At 51.0% G+C, this 17,033-nt stretch overlaps 1 protein-coding gene across 2 annotated transcripts in view; it reads left to right on the top strand.

The window, feature by feature from the left end:
* The first annotated feature begins 70 nt into the window (after positions 1-70).
* USP31 (ubiquitin specific peptidase 31) overlaps positions 71-17,033 on the top strand; it is a 28,978-nt gene continuing 12,015 nt past the window's right edge. For both annotated transcript variants that reach the window (XM_059826375.1, XM_059826374.1), the window contains exons 1-4: positions 71-664; positions 15,015-15,152; positions 15,649-15,737; positions 16,881-16,973. In XM_059826375.1, coding sequence (XP_059682358.1) covers positions 71-664; positions 15,015-15,152; positions 15,649-15,737; positions 16,881-16,973 — 914 coding nt within the window. The remainder of the gene's footprint in view (positions 665-15,014; positions 15,153-15,648; positions 15,738-16,880; positions 16,974-17,033) is intronic.

The following is a 17,033-nucleotide window of genomic DNA, read 5'->3' as shown; positions in this document are numbered from 1 at the left end:
GCGGGCGGGAGGGATGCGGCGGCCGGCGGGCTGAGCGGCCGGGCGGGGATGCGCGCTGCGCCGCGCAGCCATGTCGCGGGTGAGCGGCCCCGGGCCGGCCGGCAGCGCCAAGGAGAAGCGCTCCTTCAGCAAGCGGCTCTTCCGCGGGCGGGCGGCGGGCGGCGGCGCGGGCTCGGCCCCGGCCCCCGCCGCCCCGGCCCCGGCCCCGTCCGGGCGGTCGCTCGGCGGGTTCATGAGCCGCGTGCTGAAGACCCTCTCCACTCTCTCGCACTACAGCAGCGAGCCCGAGCCCCGCGGCCCGCACGCCCCGCGCCTGCCCCCGCCGCAGGCGGCCGGCGGCCTGGGCAGCTGCTTCCCGCCGGGCCCGCCGCGCAGCCCCGAGCCCCCGCCGCGGCCCGCCGGCGGCCCCGACGCCGTGCCCGGCGTGGCCGGGCTGCGCAACCACGGCAACACCTGCTTCATGAACGCCATCCTGCAGTGCCTCAGCAACACCGAGCTCTTCGCCGAGTTCCTGGCGCTGGAGCAGTTCCGCGGCGGGCCGCCCCCCGGCCCCGCCGCCGACGGCCCGCCGCCCGCGCCCGGCGAGGTCACCGAGCAGCTGGCGCAGCTGGTGCGGGCGCTCTGGACGCTGGAGTACACCCCGCAGCACAGCCGCGACTTCAAGGTGAGCGGGGCGGCCGGGCCCGGCGGGGCCGCGGGCCGCAGGGGATGGCCGCCTCGTCTCTTCGAGGCGGGAGGGCCGAGCGCCGGGCAGCCAGGCCTCGTCTGCCCGGGAGCAGCCCCTGACCGCCCCTGCGGCGCCTGGCCTCCTCGGCGCGGGGACGGCGCGGCCCGTTGGTGCCCCTCGCCCGGCTGCTGGGCTCGCGCGTCGCTCCGGAGGCCGGCGGGAGAGGCCCGCCTGGCCTGCGCTGGCACCAGAGGACGCGTGTTCCCCGTGTCACGCGAGTGCCACAGGCCGCTTGGCTGCTCTGGTCGTCGGGGCGTGGCGGGGCCTTGTCGCTGGTCCGAGCGCTTAAAGGGTGTGAAAAGCCCTCTGGCCTCGCCAGCTGTGCGCCCGTAGCTCTGGAGAGCTGCTCCGGCTTCCCGGCATCCTTCGGGGGAAGCAGACCCCCAGCCGCGCACGAGCGTCTGGCCAAGCGACAGCATTGTGTGCCCACGCCATGGGCCAGGGTGGCCGCCCCTCGGCTCTGCGGTTGTCCCCGTGGTGAGAGCCTGCAGTCGGGGCACTGCCGCTCCGTTCGTTGTTGACGGTGTTGAAAGCCGGCTGACGGCTCTGCTGCTTTTTACTGGTGAAAGTGCCCATTCTGCTGTTTCATACCTCCATCGTGCTGCCGCTAGAAAAGTTGTGACTAATTGTCATTGCAGCGCTGTAGCCGATAGCTGTGAGCGCGCATGGGAAGAGGAGGAGGCTGTTGAGAAGTGTGCTTCCTGGTCTCCCCAAGCACTTGGGAGTTTGGGCTGATTTGGGGAATGCGTTGCAGGAGTACAAGATCGTAACTAACTTGTGTTTAATACCGTGGCGTTCTCTCTGCTGGAGCCCTCGTGCCGTGGTTTGATCCGACAGCAGCCGTCTCCTGCTCTGCCCCGCCGTGTAGTCCTGTGCCCTGCCGTGGGCAGTACGCTTGCCCCAGGAATTGTTGTAGCAGAGGGCATGGTCTTTGCACCTACGGTTTAAAAACGCCCTGCAACACTTTTGGAGGCAATAAGACACAACTGTTTTAAAAGCGCTCCAGGCCTACCTTGCTTCTTGAAGCAGTAAGAATATCGTGAGGTTTTATTGTAACAGTGGTTCCCTGGCATATAAAACTGTTTGGCCGTGTGAAAGAATGCGAGGGTAGGTGGCAGCTTATATGCTGTTAACTTGAAGACCTTTTCTTCAGGGGAATTTTTCTCGCAGAGTGAGTTGGAGAAGGGACGCACAGATGCGTGACAGCACGGCAAGAACGTAGTTCACACGTTCTCGGGCTCTCTGCCTTCGGTTCACATGGGGTGTGGCAGCAGGTAGAGACTGTGGGTACCAGCACCTGCTCTCCGTCGGTGTCTGTCGGATGTCCGAGAGGCTCCTGAGGCATCGGCAGTCTTTGGCACCCTCAGTGCCAAAGTGGCCACCACCTCCTCCCTTTGCTTCTCCTCCTGTGTGTTTCCAGCTGGTCGCATCCACCTTCACCACAGCCGTGTGGGGGTATTCCCTGGGGAGCCCGGCTGTTTGCCTTTGGAGCAAAGGCGCCTGCCCTGTCTCGAGGATGCCTGGCACAGGTGGCTGCACGGGTGCTGAGTAGGGACCGTGTGCGACTCCGGTGTTTTCAGCAGAGTTTACTGAGGGAGGAGCGCTTGGGAAGCCGACCCGCTCAGCTGCGGTTTCGGTGTGTCCAGTCCAGGCAGCACCGTGGGGCAGTTGCCTTTATCATAATCCTTCACCGCTATAGAGGCCTTCTGGCAGGAGAAGAAATCGTGGGTTTCTCCTGAGTAATAACAGGAAAAAAAGGTTGTGAAAGCGGAATTATCTTTTGCCAGTGTAACAGATAAAATCAAAGGGGAAAGCAGACCACTTTCTAGGCCAAGATACGCTGTTTATGCAGGCCTGTGGTAGAGGCGTTCAGATAAGAGTGACGGAAGGAGGAAGAGAAGCAGGGCTGTAGATTAAATTAAGGCCATGTTCCAAGGGTGATTTTTATAGTGGAACTTTCTTTGCTTATTTGCAGGCGTCACTAACGGTAAGCGAACGCTTTTCTACTCGTAGTTGATGTAGCAGGAGCCCATCAATCTTCTACCTGCCAGGTCCCCTGGAGGTGTTTAAAAAGAATCTTGCTGTGGGGGATCTTGTCCCAGCAGGTCCTGGTCAGTGCTGCACAATGTCCACAGCCCGTGTCTTCCTCGGCAGGACTTTGTCATTATGTCAAGTACTCGGCTGATTCTCTATAGGGGTCAATTACTTTTAATAGTCAATTAATGCCTCCAAAGACAGTTAAGTGGCCAGAACCTGCTATTAAATGCGGTGTTCTTAATTAAATTTTTTTTCAGCAGCAGATTTGCACAGTTAATTTAAAGGTGTAAACAACAGGCTTAGAATCGAGAAAGGTGAAGAGTGACGTTTTCACTCTGGAAACTGCTGCTTCTCCCCAAAACAAGAAAAACATTCCCCCCCTCCCAGCTCGTTTTGGATAGAGGGTGGAATATCCCTATCTTCATTGCTTTAATTCTTTTTTAAGGGTGAAAAGTGTTTTCGGGAGAGTCATTTTGCACTTTTACTCCAACAGTAATAGCTATTGACAGTAATATTTATTTAGTAGTCAAAAAGCTCTTTGGCCAGCATGCTTAGAAATCCATGTGTGTTGGTTTTTTGCCTTTTTTCCTCTTTTGGCACTGAACATAATTGGGCAAAGACCCTTCCTGATTCCTAAATACTTATCTGCAGGCGCTAAGTGTATTTTAGGATAAAGGATAATACTTATCCTCTTGCTCATTCTTGTATCTGTAGGCTTTTTTGGGAGGGCAGAGGAAATTCTTTTCTAAGAGAGGGTCTCTCCGAGTCCTTGTGGGCAGAGGCCTTTGAGGGGGTGAATTTTGAGATGCTCTTTACCCTTAGCTGTTTTTTCTTGGTAGTATTTTCTCCCTTTTTAGGTTGGTCTTCAAGAAATAACCCGTCCCATGGGTTCATGAATCACTTAGTCCTGCTGCTGAAAACAAGGAAAATGCAATTAAAACAAGTGGTTTGTATAAAATGGTTTGTCTTGTAATTGCAGGGCTGAGAGAGAGCCTTGTAAGAGAGCTAATGCACAGTGAGGGGAGGGGAGGTGTTCACATGGCCAGCAGCTAGCACATAGTCTCTGGTCAGATCTGCTTGAAACACGAGGATCTCTGCCAGTTTCTGCATTTTAAACCTGACCTTTCTCTCTGCCACAAGAAACTTTTTTTTAATAATTCTTTCTTCCCGGTCTGCAGCGCGGATCCATGTGGAGAGCTCTCTAAAGTGTTTGCAATGGCTTATCCTCGGGGCAAGGACCTGCTGTGGAAAGGGCAGGAAGGAAGACTTTGGGAGCGCTTGCTCTCTGTGACTGAAGAGCAGTGGAAGCTGTGTGTATCCTCTGCTATATTCCTGCTATGGAGGTGTTTGCCGCCCAGGGGCATGTGCTTCGCTTACTGCCGGAGCAGGAGCCTGAGCTAGCAGGAGGCAAAGGATGTGGGGAGGCACGTCTTCACGGGAGCGGTGGGGAGGCTGGGGAGCAGGAGGTCTAGAAGGCCGTAGCAGTAGGAAAAGGTCAGGGAAGGAATCAACTGGGACCTGGAAGCAGAGGGTTTTTTTTTCTCAGGTAGTAGTCCTGGGGCTGGGAGCAGAAGGGAGCCCTTCCCGGGGAGATGACACTGGAGCACCATGGCAGAGGTGATGGATGTTGTTTTTTTATCTCTGCTTTGGATGACTTTCCTGTTGGTCCTGTGCTCATTTGCAGTTTGTTTTAACAATTCCCATTACTCAGTGGCTTTTAGTTCCCTGCCTAAACAGAGCTGCTGCTTTCATAACAAGGGCCAATATTGCAGCTTGTGCTTCCTCTTTCCCCTTTGTGATGGTGTGACAATGGTGACAAACATCTATTGTATAAGCAGTAGCTGTGCTCCAGGCTTGGTTTTTTTTTTTTTTTCTGGGGAGCTGTCCCGTTCTGCCTGCGAAGTTCGTGGGAGTGTCAGATAGTGAGGACAGAGTGCCCTTTGTAATGGGGAATTGGTCTGTGACAGTTGGAGGTGATGATGGGGGTCTTAGTGAGAAGGGTTTTTATATAAACTAATTGGGCTTGAAAAATTGTACATGCTTACCCAAACCTTCTACCTTTGCTTTCCTCGGAGTTCTGATCTCCTGTGGATGATGAGGCTGTTTTCCGTTTTGAGGCTTTCTTCGTAGCTAAACCAGCTGCACACGAAGCATGTCAAGTGTTTAACAAGACTCTTTGTATACTAGAACTGCATTAACTTCTTTTTTTTTGTCCTACAAGATGAAGGCTGCATTATTTTTTTGACCTGCAGTGTGTACAGCAAATACAGTAAGATCATAAGAGCTGGATAGAGTTGGATTATCAGAATTAAATCTGAACCCAGAATGAGTCCCTGTTAGCAGAGCAGGGATTATTGTGCCAGGTTAATAGTGCTGCTTCCATTTTTATTTATTTATTTTAAAACCTGTGTTTAGTGAAAGACTTCATAGTAGCTGTGTGTTACTCTTACAGTTTCAAGGTGCTCATGTTTTGGAAGTGCACTTGGTGTAAACACCGCACTTGGGACAAGCAGTTGTCAACTGCGTTGGTCACTTCAACTCCTCTGAATTGTGACGGAACTCCTGCAAAGTATTGACATGCTCAGTGTCTTTACCTCCTGGTGTGGATTAAATGGCAGCTGTTCTCAGCATGGGGCTGCTTGGTGCAGTTTGGGTGTTGGAAGCCTTCAGTGCTGCACTCGGAGCTGCTAGCCATGAGTTCTTCCACTCACTAGAGCCCTTGTGCTTTGCTAACGGGGCTGATATGTGAAATGGCATCCGCTGGATCATGTTTAATTATCTTGCTCTCTGGCTAGCGCAGCGATCAGTTATTTTATTCTGGAGAGTGTCAACTGCTTATTCCTAAAATATTTCCGCGGAGAGCAGACTGTCCTCCCTTTACACAAAGAGATGGAAGAATGGGACATCAAAGAAGAAATGCAAGACCCTTCGCGCTTCCCTCCCGGTCGCTCATCTCTTGGTTCCTGGTGTTTCAGTTCCTGTGTTCTTCCGAAAGGGCTTTGAGTAGGGCCGGGCGACATAGTGTCTTGAAGTGCTTGTTCCAGTTCGGTCCAGGTGCTCCCAGCGGTGGCATTGCAGTGGGGAGACTTGTCCTAGAGCTGCTCTGGGATTTGGAATTGACACATTTTACTTGAAACAAAAAGCAAGTTGTAAATTTTCTACATCATTATTGTGACACTTCTTGACATTGTGGGAACGTGTTTCTCTCTTCACTGGGATCACAAAGGTCTTTGGCAGTCTTTCCAAGTTAGACTTTTCTTTTTTAATGTTAATGATCAGTAAGATGCAAGTCCATTATTGTGTGAGGGCTTTTTGCTTTTTTTGTTTTACTTTTTCCTTTGTGTATATTTCCTTACAATTGAAGCATATTTTTCTTTACTTTCCCCCCCCCCTCACGTAAACCCCCTGAGAAGGGTTTCCTGCAGCAAGATCCTGGTTGCCTTAAAGCAGCAGTCTGATTTATCTGTCAAATCCCAAGACTTTTCTGGGGATTTCTGGGTTATACTTCAAACTTTGATCTGAGTAAGTGCAGCAGCAGGCCGGGGGAGCAGAGAGCCGAGCTGCAGAGTCTGGAGGTCGGACGCTGGTTTGCTAAGGGGATCCTGCCGGAGGGGGAAGCTGAAGTGGTGTGACTGCTCATCTCCAGGAGTCCAGGAGACGAGCGGAGGGAAGGGTGGGGGGGGGCAGGGGAAGAGACCCCAACGTAGAGCAGCTCTGTGGCCCCGCTGCGCGGTGTCCCCGAGTGCTGACGGCTGGACAGACCCTCTGTGGGGCTGGAAGGGCGATTGCCCGTGGTTGCCAAAAACGTTCTCTGGCTTCTGAGCTCTAAGGTCCTTATTTCCACACTGCCTCCACAGAAGTACAAATGGTGAAAGTATGAAAACCATGTCATGTCTGGCAACTTGTGGAAGGGGTGAGGAAATGCTTGTTGGCAACTTAATTGGATCTGTGCGTTACTCCATGCCCTGCTTTGCACGCTGGCATTTATAAATGGCCAGGCTCGATCGTGAGTAGACCCACTTCGTGCTTCCGTCTGAATGCATGACTGCTGCAAAGCACTGCTTTAATGAACTTTTTTGCATATGATTGTGTCAGTGAAATTAATTTTGTTTTGCAGCATCCTTGAAGTGCACAGGAAGGCTTGTGTGAGCAGTAATGATCAGATCCCCGTCTCTAACTTGGGACCTGAGGGAAAACCTGGAGAGAGAGGGGGAGAGGCATGGGTGTACAGCTGGAACACGAGCTCCTTGGTCTCCCGAGCCCAGCCCTTGAGTCTGTCCTCTACATCAGCATTTATTGACTCTGCTTTATTGAACCACTTCACACTTGCGGCATTCCCCTGCTCCTTAATCCCTCGCTCTTTTGAATCCCACCGATAGCTCTGCTAGCATAACGAGAAAAAAAAGTCTTTTTGTAGAACAAAATCGTATTTCTGCTGTTCGTAAGGATGAATTCTCCCGGCAGTCAGCACTGACTCCTGATGGTACCTTCCGGCAGGCGTGACCGTTTTTCCTGTGAAGAGCCTGGGATGGAGTGTGCCTGTTTGGGAACATAGCACCCAACAACCCTGCCTTTTGCGTCCAGGTCCCTTTCCTGTGTGGGAGAGGTGGCTGAGGGGTGCTGGCCCCGGCTGCAAGCCCTCTGCCCGCTCCTGCTGTGCTCTGCCGTGTTGGGGAGCTGCCAGCGGCTCTGCCCACCGGTGCCTGCATGGAGGAGGGAGCACTGCATGCTCGCACAGCAGCCCTGGAAGGTGTCGTCGTGACAAACTTCACTCTCTTCTTATGTGTTGAAGAAAGGTAGTTGATCAGGATTAACTAAGGCTTTGGCCTGGAAAGGTGAGAGTAGCTGCTGGTGTGGGACAGATGTCAGGCTGGGGCCAGTGGGGTAATGCTTCTTGTCCAGGCTTGTTAAATGCGGCGGAGAACCCGCTCTGGTCCTGGCGTGCTGCACTCTGCTGTGCTCCTCTTGTTTTTACTTTTTGAAGTGGAATAATAGATGGCTGTGCTTATTTCCCCCTCTGCGCAGGCAAGGACCCAGCTGCCCCGGGGAGGCCGTTCTGTGCTGTCCCCAGGGACGCCTGGCTGCCCGTGGAGCCACCATGCTCTCCTGCGGGGTGCTGCCTCCAGAGCCCCAGGCACCTCCCGGCTGCCCCGTGGGGCAAAGGAGGAGCATTTTGTCCCACCCTGGCTGCTTCAACAGACCTGTTGTCTTAAAAACTCCCTTTTTCTGCCTTTTGGAGAGCTGTGCTAAAGTTCAGCCGGCGGAGATCTCATCTGTCCTGGGCTGGACCAGCGCCTCGTCCTTGGCGCTGGACAGGAGGCAGGCAGGTGAACCCCCCAGTGCCAGTGCTGAGCTTGGGGAGCCGCGAGCCCAGCTGTCCCTCCGCAGCGGTGCTCGGCCCTATGTGCACAGGGCGATGCTGCAGAGGCTTTCTGCTGCCGAATCCCCAGCAAATGGCAGTAAGGGTGGGTTGCTGGGTGTGCTGCCGTGCCAGTGCTGCTGCGGGGAAACAGCCGGCATTGCTGCGAGTGTCCATGGAGGGCATGGCTCATTGGACTCGGTTACCCTGGTTTTCTTTTTTCTGCTGTGTGCAGCCTGCAGCAGCTGAGCTGATATATCCCGAGTGCTGGAAGCCGTGCAGGTCTGTTGGCGGCAGCCAGCGGCAGGGTCCTGGCCAGGAAAGAGCGTAATGGTCCCTGCTGGCTGCCTCCCTGCTGGCACTTTCACCGGGGCGAAGGGTCAGTGTTGGCCTTGGCTTTTTCCCTGGGCCTGGGGAAGAACAGAAGGTCTGAACTGCACTATTTCCCAGATATTGCTTTCCCCAGAGAAGAACATCTCAGTTCAGAGGGGAAATTCCTGTTTCTGTGTGTGAGTGGAGGGAGTCATTTAGATAAACACTCTTCATGAGATGTCTGCTGTAGAAGTTTCCCAAACACAGAACTATGTCTGTGGGTTTAAAAAAGAAAAAAAAAATGTTGTCTGGTTGAGCATAACTCAATGATGTTCAATGAAAGATAAAGAATAGCCTTTCTTTCCTGCTCACATGTGTCATTGTATCAGGTCTCTAATGAGCTGGCTTCATCCGTTCATGTTCAGAAACCTTTCCACAGCTGCTTCCTACCAGAGGCACACTGGAAAATAGCAGACCAACATTTTTCCTTTAGTTGTCTTTGTGTTCTGGAACAACAACAGCAGCAGCAAAGGAGAGGCCAGTAGTTCAGCTATGTTTGGATTTATTTATTGCATCTATTTAGAGCAATAGATGAATGATTATTAAACTTTCAGTGGGCTGATAAAAATGATAATGCATCTTTGCTGTAAATCTGCTTTATAGATGGACAGGGACTTGTTTGGTTATAGGGTGCTTGCATTAGGGGGTTAGATAAGTGCATGCAATCGATACGAAATTATGATTTTTCCCCCCTCTTATCTCTTCTGATGGTGCCACTTCCATTCAGGGTGCCTGCGTGCTGGTGCTCGCACATCTGGGGGAAGGGAAGATTTCATCCCTTCTCCTGCCAAACTCTTAGGGGTTGAGCTGAGGAAAGGGGCTGGAGGTGCACAGCTCTACGGTCGTGGGAAGGTGTTGGGAGGGAGCTTCAGATTCCGTACCCACTCCTGGTGTCTCACATCTGAAACAGCTGCACCAAAATTGTTCCTGACCCGTTCATAATACTCTCCGGTGATGGATGGCGTCTGTTCAGATGTGCCACCTATACTTACAACAGATTCAGATTAGGGGCAGAGGATTAAAGGCTGTGGGGGGTTGGTAAATGTTTTTAATGTGTCTTTATGTGTTTTTTAAACCAATAGCTTCTTAACTCTTTATCTGCAGCCAGTTGCAATTGCTGTTGCAGTACTGCAGTGGGTTCAGCATAAGCAGGACCAGCAAAACGAGGTGTTGTCTTCTCTTACTTGACAAGCGGAAGAGGAGAGGAAGTTCGAGGTTATGTTCTGACTTACACCTGTCCTTGTGTAAAGTAATCTTTCTGCAGCCTGGGTGGCTGAGCAGGTATCTTGGGGAGGGAGTGTTGCAGTTGTGGCCTCATCTGAACTGAGGTTGCTGTCTGAGCTGCGTGGATGTCACCTGGATTGCACCGTTACAACATGGGAACCACTTTAGCCCTGCACTGAGAGGAGGCCAGAGCATGCTCCAGAGCAAGGGCAGGAGACCTGTGGCCCCTGGCTGGCAGCTTTGCAGCTGATGAGCTGGAAGGGGAGTCTTGGAAAGTAAATACAAAGAGGTTCAGGGTGGATGATGCTTAATGATGAGATACTTGCTCACTTTGTCTTCTTGCCCATCAAATGTTATTGGAGCTCTTCAGGAATTGCCGGTCTGGCTTGCCAAGAGGTTGCAGTCCCCCGTCTATTGCACAGGGCTGTAGGGACCCTACCACTTGTTCGTACAGCCCGCTGCCCGCACCCTGAGTGAGAGGGCTGGCTTTGGAGACAGCAAAGTGCGTGGGCCTGTATTTGATTGCTGAGCCATCTAGTTGAGTGGAGACTGTGCTTTAGGAGTTCCTGGTATTTTTCTCAAATTGTTAAATTGTTTATTTGAGTCAGCGCCTTTATCTCTTGCTTGGATTTAATTGTGTTCCTTTACACTGACTGTTCCGCACTGCGTGCCTGTTGCTCCTCCTTTACACCTTGCCTGTCTTGGATTGCTTTGCTGCCCCAGCATCTCGGAGTGTATTGGGAAAAGGCACATAACATTTCACAGAGCAGCAGATGCAGAGGTTTAAGTAATAAACCCACTTGTAGCAGTGATGGCAGGAAGCATGAGTAACGCTGGGAACACACTGATATTGCTGGAGTGTTTTTGTGGCAGAGCCTCTTGTGAGGGAATTGCATCTGATATTTTGTAGTGCTTCCTGAATCACTTCCAACATATTGTGAACTGTCTCCACAGGCAGCTCTTTATCCTTGGTCCACTCAGGCTGCTAGAGTGTTGAGGAAACCAGAACAGTTATCATGGAGATGCTTCTGAGATGAGGAGTGACACAGATACAGCCCAAGGCACATGGCTGTTGCGAATCCCCAGGGTTTTCTCTGCTGCGGGGTGTTACAGGCTTGTGCGGCTCGCTGAGGATGACACATCATCAGGAACGCACATCAGTAAAAGCCAGTGATGTGCTGGTGACAGTGGGAGAGAGGCGATAAGAAACGCTAGCCTGGATTCCTGAAGTACTTACTTATGTCTGTTTCTGTACAGAGCCCCCCACACCCCCTTTTTTGCTTGACATACCAGATTCATTTCCTCCTAGCAATACTAAAGACCCTTTTATCTTCAACTCTGTCTAGACTAGGACTTAGTGTGGTGGTAGCACCTGTTGGCTAACTTCACTAAAACAAACTAGACCAGATAAGGCAGCCGGCTCTCAGCATGCTGACTGAAAAGTGTTAATGCCGGCCTGATGATACATCTTTTTATATCTTAGTGCAGAGAGGACCATACACAGCACCTCTTTTTCTCTTGGCCCTCTTCGGTCAACTCACTGCTGAGAAGAATGAGCTTGGCCTTGCTGTGACCTGCACTGCCCTTAGAGCCCTCCTCCCTTGGTGGTAGTACTGGACATTGTCACCTTGGTGTGCTGAGCTGGGTGCAGGAGGGAGTGGGAAGGATGAATAAGGCCATTAAAAGGCAAGTGTGTTACTGTGGTGGCATGGATAGCAGTTCTAGAGAAATGATGTAGTGAGATAACAACTTAAGACCGGACTAAAATCTCTGCTTCACACTTCAGTGATTGATTTTCAGTTTGGAACTTGACACAGTAACTTAAGGGCTAAATTTAATTTTCACTGTAATTCTTTTGGACAAAGATAATGTTGCAAAGGAAGTCTCCACATGTATGTCTTAAATTCTTCCCTACGCTGTTGTCTGGGTGCATTCAGCTAAACACAGGTGCTGTGAATATCAGCCTTCTCTCCTTGCTACGGATGTTTTGGATATTTCGGAATATTAATTTTTTCTAATTCTAGATGACCCACTAAATCCTGACAGCAACAGCTGACTGTTAGCTGGGAGCATGGACTCAAGCCATGGTGTCATGGGGCTGGGAGGGTGACTGGCTCCAACGCCCCTGCTCGAGGCAGGGCCTGGGTCTGCGGAGCAGTGCTCCTCGAGACCAGCTGCTGGGACCCGCTGGTATCCAACAGCACGGAGCTGCCTTGTGAGGGCCCTAAGATGGGTCAGCCTGGAGCTTTCTTAAAAATAAAAGAATGCATGGTGCCTTGATCAAGAAACTGCTGTTCCATAAATCTAATGGGAGAAGTATAGGACCGGCAATTGTACTAAGGTTGGTGGGTGTGGGACCCCGTGCTGCAGTATTCAGCTGAAGGATGTTTAGCGATGCGAAGGAGAGGTCTGGCTCTGAGAGTGCCTGTGGTCTAGGCTGGTCAGTGTCAGCTGGTGGAACGACAAGGTTGTGCCTTTAGGTGTGTCTCAGGAGCGGTGGGTTTCTAGCACAGCTGAAGTAGGCTTCTCTAGGTCGTTGCCATCTTGTCCTGATACCTGCTGGGTGAATGTAGAGTGTTTAGGTATCAGACCAGGATCTGCAAGTATGTTCATTGTATTTTCAGGGGTTAGTGTTAAACTTCATAAATCAGTGCAACACAAATAATTCACTAGGCTTTCTGCTGAAGGAGGACAAGAGGTATCAGCCTGATACCTGAAGAGGCTTAAGGTTACTTTTTGCATCATGTTATGTCACTTTTTTCCTGCCAATGGATCTTGTTTTGCTTAGTGGGAACTAGAGCAGAGAAGGCTGTTTGGTCCCCTCTCATCTTCGAGTCCCTACAGACTACTTCAGACTTTCTCCACAAAAATTGGCTTGCAGCAGCGTCCCAAGCTCACGTTATGGTGAGCACCAAGCAGGGGTGTGCTGGGCTCGCACTGGTGTGGTGCAGAGGTGAGCTTCGCTGTGGACTGCTACTTGTTTAAAACTGCGTTTACATATTTCATGTGGGAGGGTGCTGGTCCCTGTGCAAGCGAGGGCAGTAAATCTGTTGTCAGAAGGGCTTGCACATATGTAATGAGAGCAGATTATTTCTGTTTTCCCTTATTTTGCTGCCTTGAGGCAGGTGGACAGATTATAGAGGATAGAGAGTATATGTTTATCAGTCCTTCCCTGTCTTTTTCATCACACACACACCCCCGCCCCCCTTCTGGTGACCCCATTTTCTAGAGGGATAAAGCAAGCAGCCCAACCTCATTTCTCAAATCTGTTGCAAAGTCTGATTAGAGAAATGGAGGAGCTCTGGCACCGCGTGCGTGTGCAGCCTGCTTGGCCCCTCTCGGTGCTCCTCGGGGCGGCTGCTTTACCACAGCCTTCCTGCGTGGTCCTTGCCCTGCAGGTACAGTCTGGTCTCTGCTGGTGCCACTGCCCCTTTTTGGGGACCCTGCTTGAACAAGTCTGAGTCCCGTGTAAGCACTTTCTGTCTCTCCGCTGTGTACTGAAGGACGTCGGTGCAGCACATCCCAAACAGGATTGCTTTTCCTGGTAATATGCAGCACAGGAAAGCTGGGGAATAGCTGTGCGACTGACATGAACTTTGCCATGAGCCTATTTCTTACAAAGAAAAGCCTGATACTGACTTTCTGGCTAAAATTGGTAGAGTGGGAGCATGGGGGTGGCTGACCTGTGACCATGTATTAGATGAATGTCCTGCCTGTTTCCTGAGCAGCGGGAGGAGCAGGCTGGCTTTCCTGGCTCCAGCCTGGTGCATCCTTGAAGAAGCAGAACATGCTGGCTTTTCTACGGCAGTGATGGTATCTGCTGCTCGGGAAGGAATCCTGGCCTAGCTACTGGGGTCAGCACACCATGGCACATTACTCCAGCGAGTCTTCCTGCTGAATGCAGATGCTGGTGCCTGGCTCCTGTACTCCCGAGCCTGTGCCATGTCCCCCAGTGCACAGCGATGAGTGCTGGTCGGCCATTCGGGTGTTGTTGTGGAGGTAAAAGTGAGGTCGGAGAGCTGGAGTGGAGAAAGCATTTCCTGATGTTGGCTGTTGGTGAGGAAGATGCCCTACCACACCCTGCTGTGGGCTGTTGGCTTTTTGAGGAGGAGGAGGAGACGTCTTCCTGAGGAAGGGGTGCATATGGCCCAGCTGCAGGGCTCAGTGCAAGCCTCAATGTTATGAAAGGTGTCCCCAGAGCTGCAGGGCAAGGATAAATCTGCTAAGTGCAGGTTCTGGTTGCTGGTGAGCTTCAAGCCCTTCCTGTTTGTGTCCCGAAGAAAAAGAGGTTTGAGCAAATCCCTTGGGTGTGCGGGTGTCCTTCTGAGATGGCTTTTCTGGAAATTCAAGAGTCAATGAGATGCGTTCCCCAGGCTCTCAGCATGTATCCAAAGTAGTGCCATTTGTGCCCATAGCACCTGTGGCTGTCCGAGTCCTCCCTTGTTGGGAGTTCACCAGTCCAGCAGCACCTGTCAGGTACCGCACTGCTCTGGCGTCAGTCGTTCTGTGATGCTTCGGTTCCTTGTGATTGCTCCAGCTAGAGGGAAAGCTGCATCTGGCTGGCTGGGACAGTCATTCATAACTGTGTGCAATGCCAGTGCAAACTGCGCTTTTCCTCCTGCTGTGGAGGTGGTCTGTCCTAAGCAAGTTTTCTTTTTTGGGTAGTGGCAATAGAAGATGGTATTTAGGATGAGCAAGCTCTGCATAGTGGATATTTGATACCTAATGGAGAAAATTATGTGGTGACTGTAGTGCTTATGTGCTTAAGAGAGTGTCTGATGCAAAGTAAGTTTGCTCTGCCTGCATATTATTGGGATGATCAGTTTGTAGAAGCATCTGCAGTTTTGATGTACTGATTTTTGGCTGATTCCTGGAATTGGATACCTATATTAGCACGGAGCATCTGCATCTAGGTCTTGGGAAACCTGTTACCTCACCAAAGCAGGAATCTCATCTAATTGAGTCCCAGGTTTGCTATAAACATTTCTGTTTAAACAACGATGCAGTTCCTCTGTAACCACTGCCATAACCCCTCTGCTCTGTTCTAAGAGCAGGTGGCAGTTTCTCTGCCTGGCAAGGCATTAGCTGCTTCTTTAACTCAAGTTGTGCGGAGGGTTCCGTACATGATGGTACATCCTGGCCTGTCTCCAGGTGGCATGGGAAGGCAGACAGAGCTGTCGGCAGTCCCTGGTTTTGAGCGTGCTGTTAACTGTGCCTGTCTGATTGTGAGGGCTTGGTAAAGGGAAGAGCTCGATTCTTGTGCTCTTGCTGTACGCCATCTCTATCTCTCTGCAGAACATTGTGTCCAAGAATGCTATGCAGTACCGTGGGAATGCCCAGCATGATGCGCAGGAGTTCCTGCTTTGGCTTCTAGACAGAGTCCATGAAGATCTGAACAATGTAGTGAATTACAGCGGCATGCCTCCACTCAAGGTAAGGGATTTTGCTGGGAGCCAATGTGGGAGAGTAGCTGTAACTTTGCATACAGTCTTTCTTTTTAAATTAGATCCACATGTTGGCTTCTCAATTCTGATAGTTTGTGTGAAACAAAAGCTTGGGTTAAAATAGTGTTTGTTTCTGGCCCCGTGAATGTAACTAGCTGTTTCACTAATCCCTGGCAAGTGGTCCCCAATTCAATGATTTGTGAATAGTCGCATACCGCTCTGCAAGAGCTGGGAGGCATTACAGGGGAGGGACTGCCAGACACATCATCTGGTGTGAGATCCCTGCCTTGGGCTGCCCTAGCTACCTCACATTCCTGCGTAACCACCCCTGTGAGCAGAGCACACTTGTTATTTAAAAATCTTGTGACTTTTTCTGGTGGCTTTGGGCAACGAGGGCACAAATTTGACAAGCAGTACTGGAGCCGTCTAATGTGGTGCACCTCCAGGCTTGGATGTGCTTCTAGGGGTTTATTCTTCTCTTTTAGCCACCGCTGGAGGATGACGTGCTGCTCGAGGGTCCAGCCTTTCCTATCAGTAGTACTTTTGTGCAGGAACTTTTTCAAGCCCAGTACAGGTAGGATATTTTGTAAATTTTGAGGCAGTATTCCATGTATTGGGGACCCCAGTATAATTCTACCCTGACACTAGCTCCAGTACAGTTGAGACTGACTGAGCTGTTTCTGAATTCCTGCTGAATGACATCTGAACTAAGATCTTGCTCCAGAGGGGAGAGACAGTTTCACTACTTCTGATTTGGTATATTCCGTGAAAATCTACAGTATGTACCACCTCTTCACCTGCCCTCACGCATCCTGAAAGCAAGTCGGTGCTCACTGGAGCAAAGACTCAGAACGACTCAGTGCTGTGAGGCTTATGCTGGCTGTTCAGAGAGAAGAGCCTGTGGCAAGATGTGGAGGTGTCCGGAGGCTGCTGGGGAGTTACGGATCCCAGACATCTTGCAGAGTTCCTGTTATCTGGCACTTGGGAATTCTGAGCTGAATCTTTTGCTGTCCCTTCAGGGTTTTCCCATGAGTTTCCCATATTTCCTGGGAAGGGAGCTCTCTAATTTCAGAACTAATACAAGAAAGCAACCTAATTTCCAGTGCTCCTCAATGGCTTGTATCTGTGCTGCTTTAAGAATTTAAATTGCTAGGCTTTCTCCATGATATTTGCCAAGGCTTCCTTTGCAAAGGAGAAGCCTTAAGCCTGGTATAAAACACAAAGCCAGTGTAAGGTACAGGTTAATTCTGAATGTGAGAGACGTATTGTCTGGAGTTTTTCCCTTCTGAGTAAGAGAGATCTGTACACCTGCAGTGCTGACTGTCGCTGGCTCTTTCCCGTCACTTCCCTTCTCTTCAAAGAGAAAATCTTTCTAGGTCTTCCGTGTTGGAGCTACTGTTGGTGAATTATTAATTTTGCACTGATGTTTATTAAAAGCCAAATTCAGTGACTGAAATTCAGTCTTTTCCTGGCATGCCCTGTAATGAACTTGGAGACTAATTACTTTAAAAGGATCTAGAAATCAGGAGTCCATCGTTTACAGCAGCTATGTCTATACAGCCTCTGTGCAGAGCCGCTCTGTATGGAGAAAGAAGAGTTAGAAAGGGGCAGCCAGGTCTCCATGCGAAGGCTGGTATTTGTGATTTGCTGGATTAGCCATTAGCCATTCCAGATGAAGCGAGGTGTAACTCTGTCCCGTTATTGATGCTTGTACTAGGTCCTCTCTGACGTGCCCTCATTGCCAGAAGCAGAGTAACACCTTTGACCCTTTTCTCTGCATCTCTCTGCCGATTCCTTTGCCTCATACCCGGTACGTAACTGTCTTGAACTTAATGTTGTCTGTTTCCCATGCATGTAGTGCTGTTTAATT

The sequence above is a fragment of the Gavia stellata genome, chromosome 18, assembly GCF_030936135.1.
Source record: "Gavia stellata isolate bGavSte3 chromosome 18, bGavSte3.hap2, whole genome shotgun sequence".
NCBI classification, from domain to species: Eukaryota; Metazoa; Chordata; class Aves; order Gaviiformes; family Gaviidae; genus Gavia; species Gavia stellata.
Note: the sequence above shows the minus strand (reverse complement) of the source record. Positions and strands in the feature narration are given on the sequence as shown.